The sequence below is a fragment of the Malurus melanocephalus genome, unplaced genomic scaffold, assembly GCF_030028575.1.
Source record: "Malurus melanocephalus ecotype Western Australia unplaced genomic scaffold, MMel_1.1 scaffold_39, whole genome shotgun sequence".
In the NCBI taxonomy this organism is placed as follows: domain Eukaryota; kingdom Metazoa; phylum Chordata; class Aves; order Passeriformes; family Maluridae; genus Malurus; species Malurus melanocephalus.
This window is the reverse complement of record NW_026623271.1, coordinates 1,468,397-1,493,663: the sequence shown is the minus strand read 5'-3', so window position 1 is coordinate 1,493,663 and position 25,267 is coordinate 1,468,397. Positions and strand designations below refer to the sequence as shown.

General features: G+C 36.5%; 1 protein-coding gene across 1 annotated transcript in view; it reads right to left on the bottom strand.

The window, feature by feature from the left end:
* Positions 1–25,267, bottom strand: part of FAM185A (family with sequence similarity 185 member A) — a 34,257-nt gene that overhangs the window by 6,134 nt on the left and 2,856 nt on the right. Inside the window, exons 2-7 of the mRNA XM_057364483.1 lie at positions 23,415–23,524; positions 19,538–19,630; positions 15,012–15,150; positions 10,064–10,105; positions 4,995–5,090; positions 2,606–2,740 (exon numbers count right to left, since the gene is read on the bottom strand). Of these exons, the coding sequence (XP_057220466.1) occupies positions 2,606–2,740; positions 4,995–5,090; positions 10,064–10,105; positions 15,012–15,150; positions 19,538–19,630; positions 23,415–23,524 (615 nt within the window). The remainder of the gene's footprint in view (positions 1–2,605; positions 2,741–4,994; positions 5,091–10,063; positions 10,106–15,011; positions 15,151–19,537; positions 19,631–23,414; positions 23,525–25,267) is intronic.

Here is a 25,267-nt window from a genome sequence, read left to right as displayed (position 1 = left end):
ATTACCTCCACAGGCATCTTAAACCAGCTGATTTCAGAACACAGGCAGACCTGGGGACAGGGAGAAGGCAGACACTGAGCAGCAGGGCTTCCCTACTTGCCGGGGAAGAGGAAGAACACCTTGACACAATTCCAATAAGAAATTACTGGAATTACTCAAGCACTCTAAAAGCAGACAGCCAAACACTTCCACTCATGGAAGCTGGACCAGTGCTTAGCATGAGCTCTGTTTTTGTAGAAGATTTCATTATACCATACATACTACTTCTAAGAGTGCCTACTGATGCCAATGGAAACAGATGCCTTGCCCTTGCAAATTACTTCAAAAGAATAAACTCTCTGTCACTGCCCTCTAGTTCTCTCCCCTTCTCAGCAAGTGCCCCAATTTTCCAGGAAGTCCTAAAAGAGCAAAACATGTTTTCACACTCTGATCCCCCTGTCTCTAGAGCATTCACTCCAGACTTTCATCTTCTTGCTTTCACTACATCCCACTCTATTCCTTAGCTATCTGGCAAACCCCTGGATATGAGTCCTGGGGCACTGCAGTGTGCTGACTGTCCCCTCGGTGTGGAGTGGGGGCCATGCAGCCACGTGATGATGTACACAGTAACTGCTCTAAAGAGTAGGGAAGGCTTTCCTGGAGCAGGTGACAGACTAAGTGCCTGTTTAGCCAAGTCACAGAACTCTGCCCTGGCTTCCCACTGGACAGCCTTCTCTCTAACATCTTCATATGTTACTTGCCAGAGGCAAGTAAAGCTTCCTAAAAGCAGACAGGTCCTGTGCTATCCACAAGAGAATTGGATTTGCTGAAAAATAATCTATTTTTAAACTAATCTTTGAACTCAAAAGTATAAAACCCCTAAACTGCCATGCTCTTGTCTTGTGATACAGTTTTTAGCCACTTGGCCAAGCCCTTCTTCACTCTCTATTTTACATTTCTTCAGTCAGCTATGGACCTCATACCCGAAATTTCAACAGTGAATACTGTTCTCAGGATACAGAAACTGTATTACATGGTTTTCAGTTATTTGAGAAACTACTTGTACAAGAAAATTACCAAATACCAACTTTCARAAGTGATTGTTGAGAGGGGCAAATGTTTTGCCTGCAGAAAGAATACACCAAAAGGTAAAGAGAAACAGAAGCATCTCCCCTTTTGTATAAYCCTTAATATTTTGTGTAATGTTTAACTTCTTTAAACAACTGATAATCACTGGCCTAATGTTGTAGCCTTTGCATAATTCTTGATGATTTCCATGCCTTTGGGRCATGTGTATTTGACAGTTAACTAATCAGAGTAGCTTTTGGCCTCAAGCRCCAAGATAATTTCCATACAGAACAGTGCGTTGAAAAATTGCATCTGCTYCAGTGATGACTGTCCTACATAAACACTGACTGGATGGGAAACCAGAGAAGTCATTCAGCTGTGTATATTTGAAACACCACTCTTATCTTTAATGTTGCCAAACCAGCAAGATGACTGACTGGCCAGTGGTCCCCATTCACTGAGAAATCTCATTTTACTGCTGAGGGGATTCATTCCATAGAGCCTTGCTAAAATCTGGGGTCCTTCCACACGTTTCTGGCTGGAAAACTTCTAATTATGGTTTTTTTAAGATATTGTATTTAATAATCACTAGTAAATTTAAGTGCCAATTACTGTTCCCAGGCAGGAAGAGATATASAAGCAGGCTACATATTAAAATTATGTAATTACACTTCTAATGTTTCCTGACTTCGAGATTACCATCTCACATGGGGGTGTAAAAGTTTTTGTGCATATTTTCTTGGGTTTAAAACCAAAGCAAAAATGTGCAATCACATCGGGTCACACTGACATAACACGTTCAAACACAAAGCTGGAGTCTCAGACACACTAAGTTAATGTTTTCTCTAGAGCAAACTGTGTAACATAAAAACAACAGCCTTAACTTTGAGATAGACACATCTGGAGTGGGGGAGAGAAATACACAGCCTGACAGTGAATTGTATGACTTTCCTAAAGCAGGAAACAGCAAGACCTGGATTCTCAGCTCCATTTTATATGTATCACAAGAATGCTTCCAGTAATTGCAGTACTTCCCATGTACTCTCCATTCCTCCAGCTCCAGCTTCTGCTCTTCTCCTAATCATCTCCCACCCATCATTTCTCAGCCTATCCTGCACTACTGTACATTTATAAATATGCCATATACCCTTTTTACTTCTCCCTTTGACTCAGAAACAGACAGAATTTTTTTTTATTATATTTTTAATATAATAGATWGCTTAGGAAAGCCTGCGTGACTTTCTAAACCAACAAAGAAAATTCAGCTCTGGATTATCTCCCACAAATTCACTGGACTAATGCTGAGGAGGAACTTGGCTCTAAGACTTGTGAAAGTAATCAACCTCTTCTGACAAAAGTCATTTACTTTTTTTTTATTTACCAAATAAAATTTTAAACTCATCCAGTAACATGGGGAGTACAACAGCACAAGCAAACATCTGAACATGAAGCAGATTAAACAAGCAGCCGCCAAGGGCAATAAACTAATAAAGAAACGTAGATGCCTTTGCTTCGTCCAGACAGACATTTATTGGAAGCCAAGATTAGTAAGTCTTACCACTTAGAGTCACGTGGTCATCTTTGGAGTCACTCTGTGTTTCTTTTAACTGGATCTCTGAGCTCACATCCACTTTTCTTCCAGACAGCTCTAAATAGGCTTTGAGGGACTCAGGTACCTTGACTGTAATTGAACCTGGTATAAATTTAAGTGAAAGCTAGTCAGTTTAACCTGAGATCAAAGCATGAAACAGGCCATTATTGCACTGACTTGAATCAATCTGTTCATTTGTTTGTACTTGGTTGGGTTTTTAAAAGTCTTCAGACCCAGTAACCTATTTTTTTGGTCACTGAAAGGATAAATGAAGCTATATTCTTTTATCATAAACAGAGATTCCATGTCCCATACAGAAAAYGGTATCACAGCATTTCCTTTGCAGACATGAAACTAAACTTGGACACGTGCTTCTAGCAATGTCTTCTGGTACAGAATGATCAAGGGAAGCAAATGCAATAGATCTCACAGATATTCTGACTTCARTTTGATATTCAGACTTTAGTTTAATCTTCTAGTTGCACATTGACATTCATGAGCCGGGACAGGGCTTGACAAATAATCCAGTCACTGTGTGGCACATGATGAAAGAATTGCTCTTCTGGAAGGATGAGATGACACTCACTGACTGTGAATCCTGGGAATTGCCTTTGCTTTACTGCTCAGGGCCAGCTGCTCATGTCTTCCAACAGATGCAGTCTCAAAACTGACCAAGCAGTTTAGACTATGCATCACTCAAATGTAAACTAGAAGCAAAATTGCAGCTTTGGTGGCCTGAATAATTCTACTTTGAGATTAAARCCAGAAATTCCAACTTCTGCTTCCCCTAAATATGTGCTGCTCTACATTAGACCAAAGGCAGACACGGGGCCCCTAACCTGCCCACATTAGTCACCTCTGGAATAACTCAGTCACAAAGTTTGGAAGCTCTGGCCTACACATTAGATCAAAAACCTGAAAAATTCAGAATGCACTTCCTTTATATGTGCTCCTTAGTTTTTGCTCCATTTCAACATTCACTTTATAAAAACATATAACAATTTCTTGGCATGCCAAAGGCTCAAGCAAAACACGGTAAGAATAACAGCTGAGCAGCACCAGAAAGCAGCCCTAGCTAAGCAATTTAGACTCAGCAGAATCACTTGCCTGTGACAGTTCTGATGAACAAGTAACTTCCAGTATAATTTAGGCCTGCATTTTGCTGGATACACAAAAGCCTTAGAACAAGAAAGTGAAAAGGTCTTCATCTTTGGGTCCTCTTTGGAGAGCTGCTCAGTGATGACTCAGAAAACCCGACACACATGCAGCTCATTTATCACAAACGGGACATTTTTTACACTGCAGCTGTCGGCACTTATTCTGAATTTACAGGGTAAACAGAACTTCAACTTTGCCTTTACTACACTGCGCTGCCAGAAGAGATGTCAGAAAATGTTTTGAAAATAACTTTAATTAGCTTTTATGAACTACATTCCTCTTTGCTACTAACTCTAAGAGACATTTACTTAGCAATAAGTGATACAAAAGGTAACCAAGAAATAATACAAATTCCTTTGGACTAATGAAACCAAAATAGATTGTACAGAAGGATGTACAAATTATTTCAATCCACTGACACCATCAGTCCCATTCTGAGCAACTGTTAGGTTTTAACAGGCCACAGRCACTGTCTCACAGGAGACAGAAGTGTACTAAATACCATGTTCATTTAAACCACCTGAAGTGCCTGACATGACATTAAAGTATAAAAATACTGTAGTGTTTTTATTCGTTTTGAATTTTTTGTTTGTTTGCAATTGRTCGGGGTTTTTTTCAAAACTAGGGCTAATGAGATGTACTCAGGGCATTGTAATTTACAGAATCATATCTTCTGAATGGCAAAACTATGAATTCAATTTTAGGTGTGAGCTTTTAAGAAAGAAATTAAATTTTAGTGAGCAAGCAGGAGAGAAAATGAAGGAAAAATGGTAGGATGAGGCTCTCCCATCTTTGTTTTTCTGCCTTCAAATGTTCACAGTGGGACATTTCAGTCAGGAGGCAGGAAAAATAAATGTATGTGTGTCAGYTATCACTGCACACACAGCATCATGGAGAAGACTGTGCTCAAGGCAAACAAACACGTAATCCTAAACAACTCTGCAGAATTCTGCTGGGTACATTGCCAGGAAAAAAAAATTTAATCCACCTTAAGTATCTTTGTCCCTTACAGAGATTATTGTATTTAAAGTATTTATAGACATCTTCCAATAATGAGGCAAAAAAAAAACCATAGTTAACCAACAATCACAAACTATTGTTTTACTGACAGATTTTAAAAACACYCAAAACAAACCCTTATCCCCTTTTCTTCTACATTAAAATCTGCCACAAAAAATATTTGATTTAGTCTGCTAACCTTTCTGGGATTTCAGATCCACTTTTCTTAATTGACTGACATAAACATCTATCGTCCCATGATATGTAGAAGCTTTTAGACTCCCATCTGATGAATCTAAAACAAAAGAAAAGAAAAGCACTTTTAAAATTCACTTTTAAAATAAACATTTGCAAGAATCTTTCTTTATATGTCGAACTTTATACACCACATCTTGTCACACAGACTAACTGAATACAGGCTTTTTAAAGTCTGATTCATGACATCTGAATTTTCAGCAAATGTTTAATAYATGCAGGAAAACAGCATTTGTTCTGTGCCCTGGAATAGGGAGTCCTACATATTCCTTTACACCTTATTAGCTGAAATTTATGATCACAAAACTTTGTGAAGAAKCACTTTTACAAATAGAAAGTCTTTACGAAGCTTTAATTATACACTTGAGTAGTCTTTAATTATTTGCAACGTATTCCACTTTTAAATACATATACTTCCACAATATTACAGTAAAGTCCCAAAGAGTTTAYCTTCAAGCTACTGAACAGACCTATACCTAATAAAAATTGCAAAGAAATTTGAAGGAACTCTAGAGGAGCATAAAAAAATTACATTTGTACATGAACAAAAGGCAGTTGCTGAAAGGTATTTTTAGAGACAATRCTAGAAATTAAAATATTGGCAAGAAATCCTGAGATACTGATAGAAAYTGGTTTCTGGATGTGCGTAGAAAAAACCCAACAGTCAAACGTTCAGAAGTAGCTAAAATAAAGCCAAACCTGAATGAAACTTCCCATTTTAAGAAGTAAAAATATTAATGAGAAAATGAACTTGATTAATTATAACAAGGATGTCTTATATTAATGTTTTGTTTATGTTTTATGCTAGCCATACAGTTTTAGCTCTAAGTAAACTCATCAGCTTTTCTGATGCCAGATTTCAAGCAGATGCCAAAGATCAGTGCATTGCTTACAACAGCAAAAACACGGAAACAGATCATTATCCCACAGCTAAAGCTGATTTCTTTGCAGGGGAAAGTATTTTTAAAAAAGCAGCTGAGAAACTGAGACCAGCTCTGGCTAACAAGAAAATATTAACTAGAACTGGATGTGAATGTTTCTGCCATCTCAAAGCTTCATGTTAACGAAGGTCTGTTACAAATCTGAAAAAAATTACCTTTTCATGAATAATAAATTGGAAAATAATTTTGCTTGTGTGAGAATGGAACATTTTAATTGATGACTTTTTAAAAGGTTGTTCATAATAGTTGAAAAGTTAAAGTCATTAGAACTGGAAAATTTGACATGCATCAATCTTTTTTATGAACATTTTAAGCGGTGATAGCTTGAGGTTTTCATGCAAAAGCTGTTTTTGMAGATATTCCCCACCAAATTTAGTAACTGCCAATTACTGACTCTCCACATAAACTTGACAGAGATTTTGTTGGCAAAASATACAGGAAACATCCAGCCTTTGACTCTTCTGCTTTAAACAGAATAAGTTGAAATAAGTTAATAAGTTCCTTTATCTGTTCTAGGAAGAAAGAAGAGTCTCCTGTGACAGGGCAGCAGTTCTCCCCACAGAGAACAACTGCAAACAGTCCACACATGATGGTGCTTTACAGGGACATTTATTCAGTGAATTTATCTTCCCACTTTTCAAATGCAAAAGTAGCTCCTGCGAGATTCTTCCCAGAGGAAAGATGCCTTTTTGTAAATCTGCAAGACTGAACAAAATGTTCTGACCTAGAGCTTCAATTCATAGATACTAAAATAAAAAGAATCCTCATTTTGTGAGTGACTGGAGTCTGTTTGAGAAGGCATCAACATGAATAAAGGATGCAGGAGCAGGGCAGTAGGCACAGGCTCAYCAAGGCACAGATTTACCAGGAAAGACAGAAACAACCTCAAGGGAAGCAGAACATTTTTCCATTGAGGAACAGTGTTTTGGGAGGAGGACTTGCCAGATTTTGACTCCCAGAGTACCTCCCTAATACAAAGTTTCCTATGGCAGAAGAAACTACAGCAGTTCCAAAACCTCCAAGAACCTTGGCAGCACTAAACAAACACTAAATCTGACATCAAAGCACTGTACATAAACAACTGCTAAGCTTTGACCTATGGAAGTAACATGAAATATATTTTATGGAAACAACTGAATGATTTATGTAATGAATGTCACAGACAGGATATTAAATGCAAGTGCACAGATACAATTAACACCAAGAAAGATGGAAGTGTTAATYACTTCTGCAAAGTGCATAAAGATGCTGTTTTAAGTTTCTGCTTCTAACCCTTAACAAATAAAGGGGGACAAAAAGGAAAATGGATTTTTTTAAAAAGAAACCAAAAGATGAGCTGATGTAAGAAAAATTGTCCAAATCTAAATAAATAAATAAATAAACAGTGAAAAATTACCCTATAGTAAGTAGCACAGGCTGATAGGGCAAAATACATAAATAATAATGTAAACAATACATATTTTATGGCTATGACAGAACAAACCTAAGGCAATTTATTTTTATATATATACCCAGTTTAGCTGATATGAATGTGAATAACCCAAGGTAGAAACAAGGAAAAATATATTGTTTGAATTCAGAGTTTGCTAAGGATTGACAGGGGAAAAGTTTTCTCCAGGTTTTTCAAGGGGAAAAACAAGGRTAAAGCCTTTTACTGGAAAGGGAACAGATGGTCACTCTCGAGCAGCTTCAGCTATTTAAGAATTTACTGGTACTKGAGAAAAAAGATGAAAGAAAAAGGGCACAGTGAAGCAAGATGTCCTTGGCAAAGTCTTTGTTAAGTTTTATGGAAAACAAATAGAGCTTGAAGAATAAGACCTAATTCACAGAACCTGAGAAAGACTGCACAATTRAAGATAAGTGAAAGGCCTACAAAGGTAACATTTAGTATCACTTATTACTTCATTTTATCAGTCAAGTATTAAAGAAAGGACAAATGATCTGTCCTTAAATCTAAGTGAAAATGTACTTTTCCTAATAGCACCTAAAGACTGGCCTTGTTCATGGTAAAAGCAGTGACAAAATCCATCCCAATAAGAAAACATGAAATAATTATTATTGTGTGATTACAGATTAGAGAAAGCATGAAATTCCAACATATCTGAAGTGTGATGAAGATTCAATTCCTGCTTAACTAACTATTTGGTATTGCTTACTGATACAAAACTGGCAAATATTCTTGTTTTAGTTCATTGTTCTAAAACTGCCGTAAGTTTCATAAGAAACGGAAATGTATTCACTAAACAGACTTCACTATTATTTATTATTTAGAATTCACTGAATTGCACATACTACTGAAAAATCCTTAGCAGTCCTGACCATACTCACCCTGGGGACCTGTCAAAACAAATGATGCAACACATAAAGCAAGGAAATCTCTCATGAAAACAATCCCTTTCCTAACCAAGTTATCCACACTATCCTTTTATCTCTTAATGATCTATTTTCTATCCCAATTTTAACATATATCCATTGGTTGTAAAGGCCATAGTCTCTTTTTGAAAACTATTCTGCTCCAAAAAAAGCCCAAACAATGAAAYCACCTGGCTTGTCTAGTTTGGAGAAAAGGAAGCTGAGGGGTGACCTCATTGCTCTCTGCAGCTTCCTGAGGAGAGGAAGGGCACAAGGAGGTGCTGAGTTTTCCTCCCTGGTGTCCAGTGAAAGGATGCATGGGAATGGATTTTCTTTAGGAAGCATTTTTGTACAGAGAGAGTGGTCAAACACTGGAACAGGCTGCCCCGAGAGGTGACCATGCCCCAAGCCTCAGTGTTTAAGAGCCCTCAAACAAGACACTTTAACTCTTGACCAGRAAGTTGGACTGGATGATCACTGAAGGTCCCTTCCAACTGAAATAAGGGATAAGGCCTTGAGGAAATTAGTCAAGTAGGAAGTGTTCTCATATTTTTAGCATTGAACATCTTAAAATCTTCTACCTTTAGAAAAATCCATACAAATACCAAGGACGTTTAACGCTCTTTAGGAAAAGATGAAACCTAACTAGTGCTTTCAGATTTGAAATCTGAAAAATAAAGTTTCTTCAACTGTAAGATGTGTCTTAATGTTTAAGCTGAACCTCGTTAGTTAAAGAAAATAATCATCATCTGTTGATGGAAAAAGCTACCTTCTATATTAAGAAACCTTTATTCAACCACTCTTCATAGCCTATGAGTTTATTTAAGAGAAGGAAAAACAGCCTAGCAAGTTGAATTTAATTCTGTGGTTTAATGACTAACTTATAAGAATGTGTCTTGCATTCATTTTCCAGGAATGCCAATATAGAGCTCTTAGAAACATAAGAAGAGTTGTTAACGGTCCCTGAACAATCCTTAGAGATTGTCCCTGCAAGATCTTTAGTGGGTGACTACAGTTAATACCATTAGCAAAAGTCTTCACAATTTCTGCCTGAGGAAATCTTTCTGCATTCAGAAGACCACTGAGCCTTGTCTGTGATTCTGTTACTTCAACTTTCTGCCATGGAAATAATTAGAATTTGAATTTCTCACTATTGTGTTTGTGTGCTATAAAAAGCACTGATATATCATAATAACTCTCAGCTATCCTGTTATATAAAGTTTGCCTTCATTTCTGAYGAAAAAAACTATCAGCATAATAGTTTGAAAACCCTGAAATTATCACAAGCCTTTCCATCACCCCCCAATTATTCAATACATCATCATGATTATCTTCCTGATATAAAAATTTAACACAGCCAATAATTCATAGCAATAAATGCAAGATAGAGAACAATGTTACAGGCACAACTGCATTTGATGTACACTCAGTGTTTTCRTGTGTCCTTTCATCACATCTTTATCTAAAAGATGAGTCCTAGACTCAGCCTAACTTGTGCAATACAGTGAGTATTGGGTATCAGGTGAGATGGGGTGCCTTGCCCAACCACAAAAGGTTGARTTTGGAAAGGATCTTGTTCAGCCAGAGTTATCAGTGCTACTCCTGAAAAGGAGGCAAAAACATCTGTGTGAAATCACCTCCTTTYTACTTCCCTGTGAATATTGTAGCTTTTAGAAAGGAGAAGGGAAGAGCAAGAGAGAGAGGGAAGGGCAGAACATACCTACTGTGATACTCCCTCTTTTGGTCTGAAGGCTGGTATTACCTATAATAAAAAGGGGGAAAAATGTTAAACATATCCTTTTAACCCATTATTTATTTATTCTAAATATTGTTGCTTTACAAACAAAAGCCTCAACATAGATGGGYAACAATGAAGTGATTCCAGACAAGAAAAATACTGAGTAAAGTCAAGGACAACACCTGGATGTGAGGGAGAAAAAGATGTAGAGTGGCATATRAAATGTTAATGCAAAATATTGTCTTATTTTATTTGGGGAATTTTTAACATTGTTTTGATGCCTGCAACAGCACTATGAATGATTTCAGCAGTTCAATTGGATAAATAGCATAAACACTTTCTATTTTCCTCWTTTATACACCTATACCCCATTTCTGCTGGAGAGAATATTGCTTATTATCTTCAAAGGCTACTTCCTGGACCCACTGAACATTACTCCTCCCTCCAAATTTATTCTTATGTGCATGACAACCCCTTGTCAACATTTCCACTGACTGCTATCTGAGTATGTTGGGCAAACAGGAGAGCATCAAACAAAAGTGGGTAAGGCCCRAAATGTAGAATGGTCTTCAGCCATCTCTATTCCTAACAGTCTAACAAAATTCTAGAAACTTCTACAGTTCCATGTATAAATGTCTCACAGAAAATGCTTTAAATTAAAAACTAAACATTTCATTCCCGCCATTCTCTCATCCTCCTGAGAGAATAACAGAATGAAGAGTAAGGTTGATCACAGTAACTGAGTCYAGTTTAATAAGACACAGTAGTCACAATTTTCAGATCTTTCTGAAGAGGTTTGAAAAATTGCAACTAAATCAAACTCTGTCCTAGCTTGTGTAATTACATAGTAGTAAACAACCATTAGGGCAGAGTGCATTCCACTGTATATGACCTGTATTTTTCTTAGTGGTTCATGGCTCAAARCTAGAAAAGCAGCCTATCATCAATAATCTTACATTCATCTTTTCAAGCACATACTGTACAAAATACTTAGGGGTTCTGAAAATCAGAGCAGAAACAAAAGCATATTTCAATAAACTTGAATGATGTTTGACTTCACTCCACTGTTTTTAAAAGGGATGATATAATTATCCCACCCTTTTCCCCATTTTGTCGTGGGGCACTTAGTTTTGTACAGAAAGACATGGGGTTTTGTCAGCTGGCAGCTCCCATGGAGCTGAAAGTAGATTATATGCAGTCTGTATATAACCCATGGGTTTGTTCTGTGTTTTTCTGGGGGTCGTTTTCTGTTTTGATAAGTAGATCCTTGAAAAATATTAAACGTGTAGAAATCAAATTCCTTTTTGCCATATACTTAAACAGCAGAACAACTAATGTYGCTCAATGTCAATACAATATATTAGTGTGAGAAGCTCACTTCAAACATCWAGCTAGGACTAAAGCTGCTTTTAAAGCAAACAGGAATGTCCTGCTGTGTTGTGACCTGCACTGTCTACACACAGTGCACAGAATTTCACTTTTGGTCATGTAACTCTTCTCTGAAGGCCAACATTTCCCTTAGGACTTTTAACTTAGGCAAGTATTTCTTGGACACAGCAAGGACAAAGAGAGAAAGACCTGACTCAAGGTAATGACTAGTTTGCTTATTACAACCGAGTTCAGCATTCTAATGTAATACATTATTGAATTTTGGATGTTATCTCCAAAATATAGTCATTATAACAAAATATTGGTRACAGTGCCTTGGTGTTTTGGACTTCTGTTGATTCTGAAAAAGAGTTATCTTTTCCATCAGCTACAAGCTTTGCTTCTCCATGAAAAATGTACAATTTCCAATCACAGTATTTCAAGTCAGGATCAGTATAGGATCAGGGGCTACAGACGGCTTTTTGATGTCAATAAAGGCAACACTTCAWGCTGTCTTATTTCTATTCCTTCAATTTATTTTGGAGGCTGTCAACAGGGCAGGGTTATTCCGATGCACAAAAAAGGAAAATAAATCATTATGCAGCTTTTTACCACTTTAAAAATTTATTTTATTTTCATTTCTTTTAGACATGTCTATATTTTAGACTGATGCAAATTTAAAAACTTTAAAAGCTACAATTCCATGCAATACAATTCCATATAGTGAAATCCAAAAACATAGCTGAAATTCATGGAACACACTTAGGTATATCAAGAGGTATATTTTCTGGAGGGATTACAGAATGTCAAGCTCAAGCATTGGACTGTACTACCTTTGGAAGATGGCAGATATTCTACTTTATCTTACTCATATCATTGACAAGGCAGTTGTATGTTCACCCTTTCCTATATACATATTAGTGTGCAAATATATAAAGTAACCTCAATAACCATGTTTTCCAGTGTGATTCTCACAGATAATTAAATAGTTACTAGACTATGACAAAATAAAAGTTCAAGAGAAAATACAGGTAAGGACCTAGGCATCTTGACAGACACCATCTCCAGTGGGAGTCAGTAAAGAAAGTCAACTGCATACTGAGCTGTATGACTGGGAGTACAGGCAGCAWGTAAAGCCTTCCTCTGAGACTGCACTTCAAATATTGTATCCAATTTTGTGCTTTCAAGTCAAGAAAGACACTGGTGTACTTAACTACGGCCAGAGAAGGGTATAGAGAAAAAAGACATTCTTATCATGGTGATGAAGCAAAAAGAAGGAAGAAGTAGCAATAATGGATACAAGTTGTAATGGAAATTATTATTAAAAAGGGGGTTTTCCCCCACCAGAAGAACAATTCAGGAATGAACCAAGATGTCCAGAAAGGTCAGGAATTTCTGACCTTGAAAATATTCAAAGGTCAATCAGACAAGGCCATGAGTAAGATTGCTCCAACTGAGCCCACTTTAAACATTAGTTGGGAAGGACTTTGATACTAGTCCAAACACAAAACTAAATTCATACAATAAATTAATAGTTAATACAACTCAACCCAAGACTTCGGAACAGCTGCAAAGAAGGGTTTCCTGTTCTTCCCACATGCCCCTTGGTAGAGAAATTTCACAGTAATGTTATTGTCTCTTAGACAAAGAAGAAATTTCTCAGGATCAGATTTCTTTTTCAAGTATMAACGCCAAAGCTCAATAGCACCTGACATCTCTAATGCCTTTTACGGAAGTCGATGAAATTTACCCAAAACCAACTCCTTCAAAACAATGCATTACTCATTTGCCATAGGAATATGAAGCATGCAAACGAGCAGTTGTGAAAGTTTCACACCACTATTGTGATTGTACAGTCTGAGTTTCAAACACAAAATGTGTCTAAGACAGATTTGTAAAGTCTGTGCTGCTCTAAATTCAATTTTCCCAGGGCAAAASGAATGAAACCTACCTTAGTTTTGTGCACAATGTGCTGATTTGATGCCAATTGTATTGTCAGCTATGGGGACATGGTGACTTCAGCTGCCTATGAACAATCTGTCCAGATCTTTACAAACAAAACTATTAAAACTGAGCTACCTCATGAGAAAATACCAGAAGTGAAAGTAATCATTCTTCCTAGCAGAAATTGATAGTAGGAGTTATCTTTTCCACTAATATGTGTCTGTACGTTTACTTTAAAAGCCTTTGCTCTTACTATTAAAAGATGATTGGGGAACATATTTTACAGAAAATGTTATTTTTCCCAAAAAAATAGACTAGAATTACCAAGCAATTGGTAATGTGCAATTGTTTTTAAAACACACAGCTAAAATAACATTAGGTGTTCCAAACCCATTTAGTAGAGAGGCCATAAAAATAATCCTGAAGTAACATACGAAATGTCTGCATAATCTGGATACAATTCTATTTGTTTTCACAATGTTCTTCAGCTTAATGACAACAGGCATTACCAAAGGAAGTAAGTCACTAACTTCAGCAGTTATGATTTCATTTTTGTACCAAAAAAATAAAAATAAACTTTTGGATGTGCACAGAGGCATGAATCTGCTCACAAATTGATCACTCCACGGTATCATTATATTGTATAAAGTTAGAAAAAACCCAAAACAAAACAGCATACCAGAAGCACCAGACACAATACAAGTCCACATGTTAGAAAAATACAATAAGAGAAAAAGCAGCTTATTTCTGCCTGTCCATGCTAAAATTAACTYTACCTAACAGGTTTAGAAATCATTCTCACATTTAATATAAATGGACAGAGGAGTTGCTCCTTTAAGGAATAAATAAGTCATTTCTCAAGAAAACATTAGCAAATAAAATTGCTAAGAAATTGCAGCAAATTCTCTGGAACTCTGAGCTGAGTAATTTTCACTCCTTCCGCATCCTCCAGTTTATTTTATTCAATGTTAAATCACTACAAATGCATTACAGCACAGTCAGAATTCCATGTGAGTTTTGTTTAATTAGAAAACCACAYCACATTTGCACCCCAACAGCTGCTTAAATTAAAGACTCTGTAGTTTATTAGTTTTAGGGGAAGGACACCAAAGGGTGGATAGATTAGAGACTGCTAAGAAGTTCTAAGAACAGAAACTGTCACCACTCYTAATAAAAGCTGCCAGCAAACACACAGGTTATTACTAATAAAAACCTCTAATTACAACTGCCTCCCATGACAGTTCYTAGTAGATGATTTAAAAGTTGTTCCTCCAGTTAAAAAATAAATGATGGGGAGAGGAGAAGCCTCTTTATAACTTTTAGTATCATTTTAATTGCTGAATTTTAGAATATTTTAATGTTTTTAGTATGTGTGACATTTCTTTCCTATAATACACACTTTTTGTTATTCCTAAGTGTGCTTATGAAATTGTTTTCAGAAATATAGTCTGCTAGGTGGTAAAAAATCAATTCCATCTCTAACAGAGATAGAACTGTTTTGTTCATGTACTGTGCACAGCTGATTCAGTGATAGTCTACTGCATTAGTCCATTTGTTACTGTGAATWTTATCGAACAGCTTCAAAGCAGCTAAATTTGTGASAGATTTTCCTTCTTACCATGAACAYTGCCCAGCATAATATCACCRGATTCTGAAGAGAGAGATGCTGATTCTGCATACAGATACTTCGTTTTCAGCAGCCCATCTTCAGTAGATATATTGATGGCTGWCCCCTGCAGCTTCTCTATATTTACACTCTAGAAGAAATAAATATAATGGAAAATTTGTCATCACAGCTTGAAAAGGCAAAGAGAAATACCACTATTAACACACAAAACAAATGGAAAGCAGTTGTTGGTGCAGGGTAAATGGAATTGGTTCTTTGTTAAAAACTATACAAGACAAAACAAAAAACCTTTTCATCCAAGAGCTCTGACCTAAGAACTAATGATTCTTCACAACATTCCTGTGAGTTATTGCATCTATCATTCAGGTGAAGAACCCAAGAAGTAACAAATGGACGAAAGAAAAACATGATTTAATTTTCAAAATTGAAATATTTCATTTTGAAAAGTAAAAAAAAAAGGATTTGTTTTAATAATGAAGACTGAATCTTCATACAGCATGRTGACATGAAGAGCATTGGTGATCAGTCTTCTGCCACCACAAACTGAAACATCCACTGTCTGTTACACACAGCTATTTATGAAGATTTTTAACTAGCTAACTTTGTAGGGGTATCTTCAGTCAAGGTTTGCAAAAAAGCCCCACCCAGCTGYTCTTTTTCTCAGTGTAATTTTCATATTACCTTTGTTACTCAGGCTTCTATTCTTGGACTTGAGCCTCAAGACATGCAAAGCCTTGAAAAATCAGGGATAAGAGCTCCATTTCTACTTCTTTTCAATAGAAACAGAGAGAAAGGACAGAATATGAAAAGTTGCACTATGAAWTTGGGAAATAAAAGGTGACAGATTAGTTTATCTATGTAAAAGTGACGAACCATGTTGTATAACTGTAATCTATTTGAACAAAACAGAACAATTCACATGCTTGTGCAACAACCATGTGGAATTGAATTCTATTCTTCCTCAGTTAAATTTGATTTATGATGGAAAATGCAATAATTCATACTTACCCCCACTCAATTTGTTTTTATTTTGCTTATGCAGACTTTCAGTGAATTGCACAAAATCCTTATTCATTACAGCAAATGGTTTTCTAGATCAAATTGTGCCTTACTCCAATTATCTTTAAATTCTTGTCATTTTAGTATTGCCAAGTTGTGCAAAAAACTTTGATACAAAAAAAATGTCTGTCGACCCTCTCAATCTAATATTATGTAAAAGAATAAGCTATGGATGAAGCAAGAGGTATTCTGACAAGGAGCCACTAGTGTTGCACAAACTCAGTGCTGCATTGTATCCCAAAAATTGAGCTGAAGAGGCTGATTTAGTATGGACTATACAACAGCCCAGTTATACTGTGGCCTTACCCATCCATTCATACTGAACTACTAAATCATAAAATTACAGAATGGACTTTTGGCTTAAGACATTTCCTGTGATGCTACAATACAGATTAAGTCTCTAAGAATTTAACAAGATACATTAAACTTTGAGAAAATCAAAATGCTACGCATAATCCATGCTAGAATTACAAATATGTGACAGTCAGTATCTACAATCACTGCAGGTGTTGCTGCTTAGAGCTATGCTACAGATATAAACAAAACCTTGTAATACTAAAGCACCATTTATCGCTACTGAAAGGGTCAGCAATTCAGATTTCCATTTTCTACTGCTTGCAACAAAACCCTACCTGWGACCTTAAACATAAATTTACATTGCATCTGTCCTAGGAATGCTTCCCACAAAGTATTCCCCTACTCCCTCACCCTGGATGGCGAAGTGCAAACCTGCTGTGACACATGGCCACAGCAACAAGTAAAAGAAAAGCCACTGTCATTTTAGGCTCTGTGATATCTAACGTACTCTAAAGAGTTAAATGACTTGCAAAAAACATTTCCCATTTGAGCAGGGCCATCAGTGATAGCACAATGAAAATAGAATGAGGCACACTTTAAAGGGAAGAGTAAAACAAAAACATCTGCATAGTCTGGGTACAAATTTGCTGCCTTGTGGCATTCCTAACCAGGCAAAGGAAAGTTCAAAAAGCTACATCTGTTACTATAGAAAGCAAGTTTTAACTCTACTGAGATATATTATTTTATTTAAAAATTAAGTGCTTTATTGTAAACAATCTCACATACCAACTCATTCACCAGCCTCAACTACCTTTCTTAAAATTGCACATTAATAAAAAGAGTTCTCAGCCCCAGACGAAAAGAAGTTACTATAAACAATAACATAAAAAACTATCAATACAAAGAACACTTGTTTCAGAACAACCCAAATCAGGGTAGGGACATGGAGAAGGGGGAATTCAGACAGTTCAAGTATAAGATTAAAAAAGTATTTTAGATGGGGAAAGCATGGAAAAATAGGATTGCTTTTCAGTGAGAATAAATATGTTTTCAATCCCAAATTCTTTAACTCTTGTGGATTTTTGGCAGAACATAGATGTCTGGCTCTACTAAGCGTTATAGAAAMGTCATCATGGCACAGATTAGCTAATAGCTCCCCAGTAAAACCAATTTCATTACTTTTGTCCATTGAACCACCAGATCTTCTGGAAAAATTCCTTCCCTTGGGCCTGGAGCCTGGGGGTTACAGTTACTGAAACTGACCACATGCTCAAGTTCCATTGGTYTCATCTGCATAAATCAGACTAAGAATGTTTTTGCCCCTGAACACATTTCGAAGATAAAAATGAAAATCTTGCTATGTTTAAATAAGACATATACAGCTCCTTCCCCACGTATTTCTGCTCTTGGCCTTCCTTTTTGTGCTATCATTGCTCAAATATTTTACTAGTGTCTTCTCCCATTTCCCCCCTTAAAAAATATTAATTTCTCAAGGGCTTAGTGCTTTTTACCACATCCTCTCCCTCCCCACCTCCAGGAGGGGGCTGGAAATGCTGACAGAGCCACAATTACATAAAGATGACTGCAACTGATGGAAGAAACACCTCATACAAACACACACAGGAGACATAAGGCTGACTGACTATTAACAGAAGTGGTCAACTGAAAAAGAAATCTGTCCTTCTTAACTACACTGCAAAGTTTGTTAGTGGGAAGTTCAGTAACATAAGCCAAAATACTGTTCTGTAGCTGTGAATTTGTACTAAACTGAGTCACTTCACTCAAGCTGCTACAGCTTTACAACTCTGAGAKTGACTTCTTGCAATACTGCATACTATATACAAATATTTATGGTCACAAAGAACCATTTCAACTTAATCTGTAAGAAGTTTGTTTAATTGTTTCAGAAAGATGATGTTTCTGAAGATTTAATTTTTAAAGCAAATAATTTTTATTTTTTAAAGCAAAATAATTTTTCCCATACAGACACAACTATTTCATTTACTACATAAAAGGCAGTTTAACACCCACTACAAAGAAACACAGATAAATTAATGCTGACAGTTTTTGGAAAATCCAATGGCAAGTTGCTTAGTTTACAGCAGGACATTAAGAACAGATCACAGCTGGCTCTATGTAAGTGAACATATGATCTGGGAACCCAACCTACAAGGTGTACAACAGTGCCAAATGACACTTCACAGAGGTGATTTTGGATGCCTGGAACTTAATAGCTTGGTTTCAAATCTATCCTTGGCAAGGGAGAGTTATCCCCACTTTCTGATTTTTCCCAGTGCTGCTGGTTTAAACGGTAACTATGGATTCTGACACAGCACACATCCAACTTTCTTCCAGACCTGGCTTAGCTCCACATGTTCATACAGCAATGCCTCAGGTCTAATGAATTCTAATACATGAACATTACGATACCTAAATATTCAAGCTGAGCCTAAAAACAAGCCGGTTGTGAGAACTGCAGCGAGTTTGGCTCTACGTTATTTTAAATACAGAAGGATTGCCTGTTTCTGTCAAGAAACAAAACCAGAGCACAGTAGTTTGTGGTTTGTCTCATACTGCCATCTACTGAAAAAAGGCAAGCTACTTCTTTAAAACCGTCTCCCTGTTGGTGATTCTTCCTACTGCATCTCACAGCAAGATTACATGTGATTGTATTTCCTCAGATGCAAAGAATCYGCAAAACCTTCTACTCTTCCACTCTTACAACCATATAATGCTGGAAGTGTACAGCACATGCAAATACCAGGCCACTATTCATGAGACACTAAATTAAACTCCTGGGCCACCTGCAGAATCCAAATGCCTCCATACCAGCCAAGGAGAAAGTTTAAGAGGTTTGTGAGGGGTCTGTATAATCACAAGTGAGGGTTTGCACCATTAGAACAACCCCTGTCCTGATGGAATGATCACACGTTTATTCCTTGAATGATCACACGTTTATTCCTTYTTTCTGCAGAGCCTTTTTATTAATCAAAATCAAGCACAGGACAATATAATCTAACAGACAAACCTAAGAAACAGTGAAATTACAATCAACCAGTGAGGGTTATTTAAATATTCTTTAGCACATTCTTCATATTTAGTCATTTTACAATGAACAAGTGGGTTAAGCCATTGAGGAGAAAGTTTTACTTCCTACTTACCCCCTTCTCAGTTGCACAAATATCTGTATTTCCATAAAGTGTTCCAAGACCAATTACTTTGCCACCATTTGTCCGTATATCAATTTTATGGCTCTGAAAAAAGTTTTTTAAAAAATCATACAATTAGGATAACTTGTTTTCTAGTAATGTTGTCTTGTTTTACAATTTGTACCACATTAGCCACCACAAACCTTAGTCCTGCAAGCAGAACCAGATTCTACAATGTTTCACTGCACAAAGATTCTAACTAAATTTGTTTTGCATAAAACAGATCTCAAATTTTTAACAAATTAGACAGATTTCAAGTAAAAACTGCTCTTTAGCCCCTATTTAAAACCTTTCAGCGGTTGCAACCAAGAGAAAAGAAAATACAGAAATACACATAAACCAATCTCAAAAAGAAAAGAAAAAAATCAGGTCCTGAGAATAAAATGTAACCATTTGTAAGAACGGAAAAAAAAAAATAATCTTAAAAAGTCATAGTTAAACGGTCTAATTGTACTCATAAGCTGCAACTTCAAAGAATCTGACTTCAAGAAGTCTACAGGTCTCTTCTTTTGCTTAAGTTTGCTAGCATAAACCTTTCTTAAAGCATTCAGCAATTTTTATACTTAATGCTGAATAAGCTAACACACAAACACATTCTCATGGATTGCATTTAATTTAGGACACCATCCATGAAATTTGACAATCAAAAATATCAGAAATATTCAAGAAACTTAGATTATCAAACACTTTTCTGGATGAGGCATAAATTGCACTAACTAGATCTAATAGGATGACAAGAAGGTTAAGGACTTAGAAAACAATTAAATCAAGCATGGAAAACATGGACACACACTTCTCCAATAGATTCCTGATGAAACACCAAGAACCACAAGTTTCATGGTTTCATAAGAAAGGAAGAATTCTAGAGCAGGGTTTCTTTATCTTTGTGTTCAAGTCTTGCTTCCCTTCTTTTAAGAGGTGTTCTCAAGTAAAATGCAACACCCCTAAATTGAGATTACAATAGTGCTTCAGACATTTTCAGGGCTGGAAATAACTGTTCATTTATGCTTCTAAACAAATACAACAGATTGTTCTCCCCTCACACAGTAACATGATAAATTAAATGTTTCAATCTAGCATCCCAGTTTCTTTGAGGCAGTTACACAAGGCACATTGTCAGAATAATGGTTAAACAGCCTATCATCCAAATATATAACTTGAGGAGATTATGGAAACATGCAMGGTTAAAAGAACTAGTGTATAGCAAGGGCTCACCAGCATGGCCACTGATTGTTCAGCAAAATAAAACCACAACACATACGCTAATTCCCCCCATCCAAAATTATTAGAATATCCTCTTAAAAAAAAAAAAACCAAGCAGGCTTTCAGAAGTAGATATCTCTAGAGACACCTAACAGACAGAAGTATTTGCTGAGAGAAGAAACCAGTTATAATGGTCAAGTAGCTTTTTCACCAAGAGGGAATATTTCACCAGCTGAAAGGAAAAAGCGCTGATTTGTCATAGGGCTTCTCTGAGTAAGGGGGAAAGGTTTGAGTAAGGAGGAAGCAAAAATCTGTCAAGGCCTTAACAGATGCCAAAGGAAAACCAGAAAAATTTGTTGAGGAGAAGGGCACTGGTGCAGGACAAATCAAGCTCAGACGTGGTGTGTGCTGAGGAAGCAGGGCAAGCCTTCTGCCAATGTGAGCAWGATGCCTGGAAATTCTCATTATCAACAGCACAGTCAAGGAGTCARAAGTAATTGAGGAACATGGAAACATAATTAGAGCATTTCCCTGGTCCTACTGCCACTACTAAGCTGATGGACTGTAATAAGAAGCAGGAGAAAAAAATTAAAAAGAAGAAGCACTGGTTTCTCAGTAATTAATTTGTGAATACTTCATACTCTGAAGAAGACCTAGATGCCATAACCGTATTTTAGAATTACTGCTGCTATCAGTTGACCTAGAGACTTGCAGGCAATAGGGTGAACTGGACTTCAGCCAATTAAAAAACAATCACCACCCAAAAAAACAAACAAACAAACAAACAACTCAATAAACCAACCCTCAACAAATCTCACTGGCTGGGTAATGTCTACCACATCAAATCTGCCAGACAAAAATCCCTTAATAAGCCTCATACAGACTCATCCTTTATGTTTAATTACTAGCATTCATGATTAAGGAAAGTAGATGTCAGATCTCTAGGTCTTCTGTAATGACACCATAGAATGTATAAAAAAAAAAAAGTCAAACACCATTTTTTGCATTGCAAGTTATACAAACAACTTCTTGCACRTTATAAAAATTAGCAGTTGTGAAACTGTTGGCTGGTACTTTTAAATAACCCCCACATGATCAGATTTTTTCCACTTAAAGTCATTCACTGATCAACGACCTTTATCTCCTGTAAAGAAAGGGTCTCCTTCTCTGTTAGTTAATGAGGTTTGTTAATGACAGCCAAGCCACATTAAAAGTTTTAATCCATCCAGGGGAGGGCACTATCACTTCAGTTTGCTCAGTAAAGCACATTCCCTAAAGGGGAATCAGCTCTCACGCTTCACTAGCAGCATCTGGTCTGTAAGATTTTTAGTAGCTTTGGAAAAACCCTAAAGGCTAAGACTTCTGCTTCTCACTAATAACTCTGCCTCTCTGATAACACAGAATATAATTCCTGAAGGTACAGTACTTAAAAACAAGGTTAGATTAAAACCCAGCTCTTAATTTTTAAAATTCAAGATTTTTCACATCTTGGGTTGTATTTGAGACAAAGATTCCCAGAAAATATGTTAGTGGTCTTTCTTCAAAATCATCTTTTCCTTGACACYACTTAAAAATTCTTGATTGGATGGCTTGAATGTTGTCATTATTGCTCACCAAAACCACGTTGTTTTCTCATATTATGCAGCTTCTCATATACTGTTGTTCTCATTATTACATAACAGTAATTTTTAAACAAAACTTTAGACAGGCAACACATAATACTATTAWCTTTTGTTAGATTTTAGGTAGCTTTGTAAGAGTAATATGGTGAATTACACAGAATCTGGAAGGTTCAAATTGTCTATAGTTCCCTAAATGTAGAGTAAACCTAGCTGRATACTATATTAAATCCCTCCCTAAGCTCAGTTTTCCCTATGTCTGTTACAAAATGGTCTCTTATCACAATAGAGAAAAACATTGAAAAAATTCCCGTATCTCAAAAAATTTGAAAAGCTCTTCCTTTGCACCTGGAGGTGGTGGTATAAATTCAATCTCAAACAATCAAGTGAATTTGATTCAAAATAGCACCTAAATCAGATAAACTATGATTAATTTTACAGCAGCTTATGTCAGCAAACTTGAAGTCTTAAGACTGAAAAAACAAGGTCACATCTATGATACAGACAGTATTTATCAGATACATTTCAGTCAGGTATTTTGGACATGTAATGTGTAACTCCTGATTGAAAATTAACTTACAGGGTTTGTCAATAGCTCTGATATATCAATTATAAAAAAAACCCCAAAACAAACAAAAAAGCAGCAGCATGCTGCAAAGTCATGATTGAGCAGGCATAACTATTAAKGTACTAGACAGGAAATCCCAATCTATATTTTTTACTTTGAGGGGCAGAGAAGACAGGGATCAGGCTCACTGCTGGCCCTGTATCTGCTGGCTTTGGCTATCACAGATACATGGACTTCTGACTCCACATTATTTACTGCTWTTGACTTTGAGCCATAATTGTATGCAATAATGAAAGGTGAGGTGCTGTAACATATAATACTATGAGTGTTGCAATGAGAARTACCAGAGTACTTCTCATCTCCAGAACTGGTATTTAAGTTTTGACACTATATCCCACCACACAATTCCTTTTCAAACAGTGGGGGAGGGTTCTTGTACCTTTATTGACTGCAAGACACTAGTCCCCTTCTCTGTTTCTATTTTGCAGTTATCACATTCTATTTTCTGAATCTTCACGCAGCCAGTCCCTGATGTTTTGATATCCAAATCTAGAATARAAAGAGTTTTATTAGCAACAGAATGAGAAAAGTCAGGTATCTTTAACATAGTATTTGACCATGTTACACAAAAGCAAAAAGGGAAAGGAGCAACTTCTTTGTTACTTAAGAACCTGCTTGCTAAGACTGGCCACACACTTTGAACTGCATGAATAGTCACTATCAACTATGGACTCTGAGAGTTCAGCAAGTCTGTGTATGAGCCATCCAAACCCAGGAAAGAACATAAAAAGGCAGCAGAATGAGAGGACCCMGAAGTCAGGAAATTCATAAACATGTCAGGAAACACGAGGGACTTCCAGAAATACACCATGTGCCTTGATTCTCTGGAGAGTCACAGCGCTTTTCCAGCCTTGATGTAACAAAAAGTAGTGGACAAGGATTTGAGCCCCTGCCTCTCCCCCTCTGACTTCCTGAACCAAGGATAAACATCTCCATAAAAAAGCAGACTGAAAGCTGGATAATATTRCCAAAGAAATTTTAACAAGGAGGAACAAGATACAATCTCTTTCAGTGCCAAAACTCCAAAAATAGCCAGTTTGATTCCTCCCTAGCAAAGATGAGGGCTGAAGCCAACTTYAGCCACACAAACCACAAAGAATGCATGAAGATCTTTGTGGTGTAAAACACTTGCATCAGGAATAAAGGTACATAGTAAAAAAGAAACACTTCGGTATCAGAATGTAGGCAGGGATACCCCATAGTATTTGAACAACCAGTTATTAAACTGCTTTAAACTATAATACCTGAAACAGACTGGATAATTATTTATTTTCAGATGACTCAGTAGCCCTAGACTACTAGAACTACCTCAAATTATGGTTATAGAAGACCTTAGTTCAGTTTACTTCTGAGTACTCATGCAGTCAATGTACAGTAACCAGAAATCAAAGAGCTGGTTTAARGTTTCTTAACACATGCAAAAATAAATAAGCTTGGCTAGACAAGCTTATTTGACACCTGCCACCAATGAAGGTTACCAGACTATGTACCATATTGAAATACTATACAAAGCTCAAAACTAGACACTAAGACAAATAGAGGATCTTTTGGTACTTGCCCTACTAAGCTGCTGACAAGCGGTCTTTGATTTAAAATGCATACTTAAGCTCAGCATCTTCCACACATGCTCTTCAGGCTCTAAGGAGTYTTAGATAACTTGCATCTTCTGGGATCAGCTCCAACCTAAATGGTGAAAGCTGTTATGAAACGCCTTAACTTCCAAAATGAAGACAAGCACTATGAAAACATTCAAATTAACCTCTCAACTTCTTACAACTGACTGACAGAGCTCAGACAAAATAGGTCCAAGCAGAAYAGAGTTAACATCCTCCTCATGCATCCAAGGGAAGCCAGAGAAAAACCAACGTGTTTGCAGAGCAACAACGGTTTCTTTCTAGTTCGAGATGTGTTTTTACAAGGGATAAGATCTTTTGCTTATGCAATGGTATTTAATGGATAATTCTTTTCTAAATAAACAGAGTAACTCAAGCACAAACTAATACTCTGAAGATCAAAAAAAAACAAACTAGAGCTGAAAGGACACTTAAAAGTAGAACCTCATTGGCAAGCAAAAATTCTGCTTCACTGAGTAAAAACCAAAAAAACCCACCTTACATTTTTGTAAATATATCTCTAGATATGCCTGGATTGCAGCATGAACAGAAAATACTAACATGATGCTAACTATGGAGTGATAAAAGCAACTTGTGGAAGGGCATTATAATCCACAGA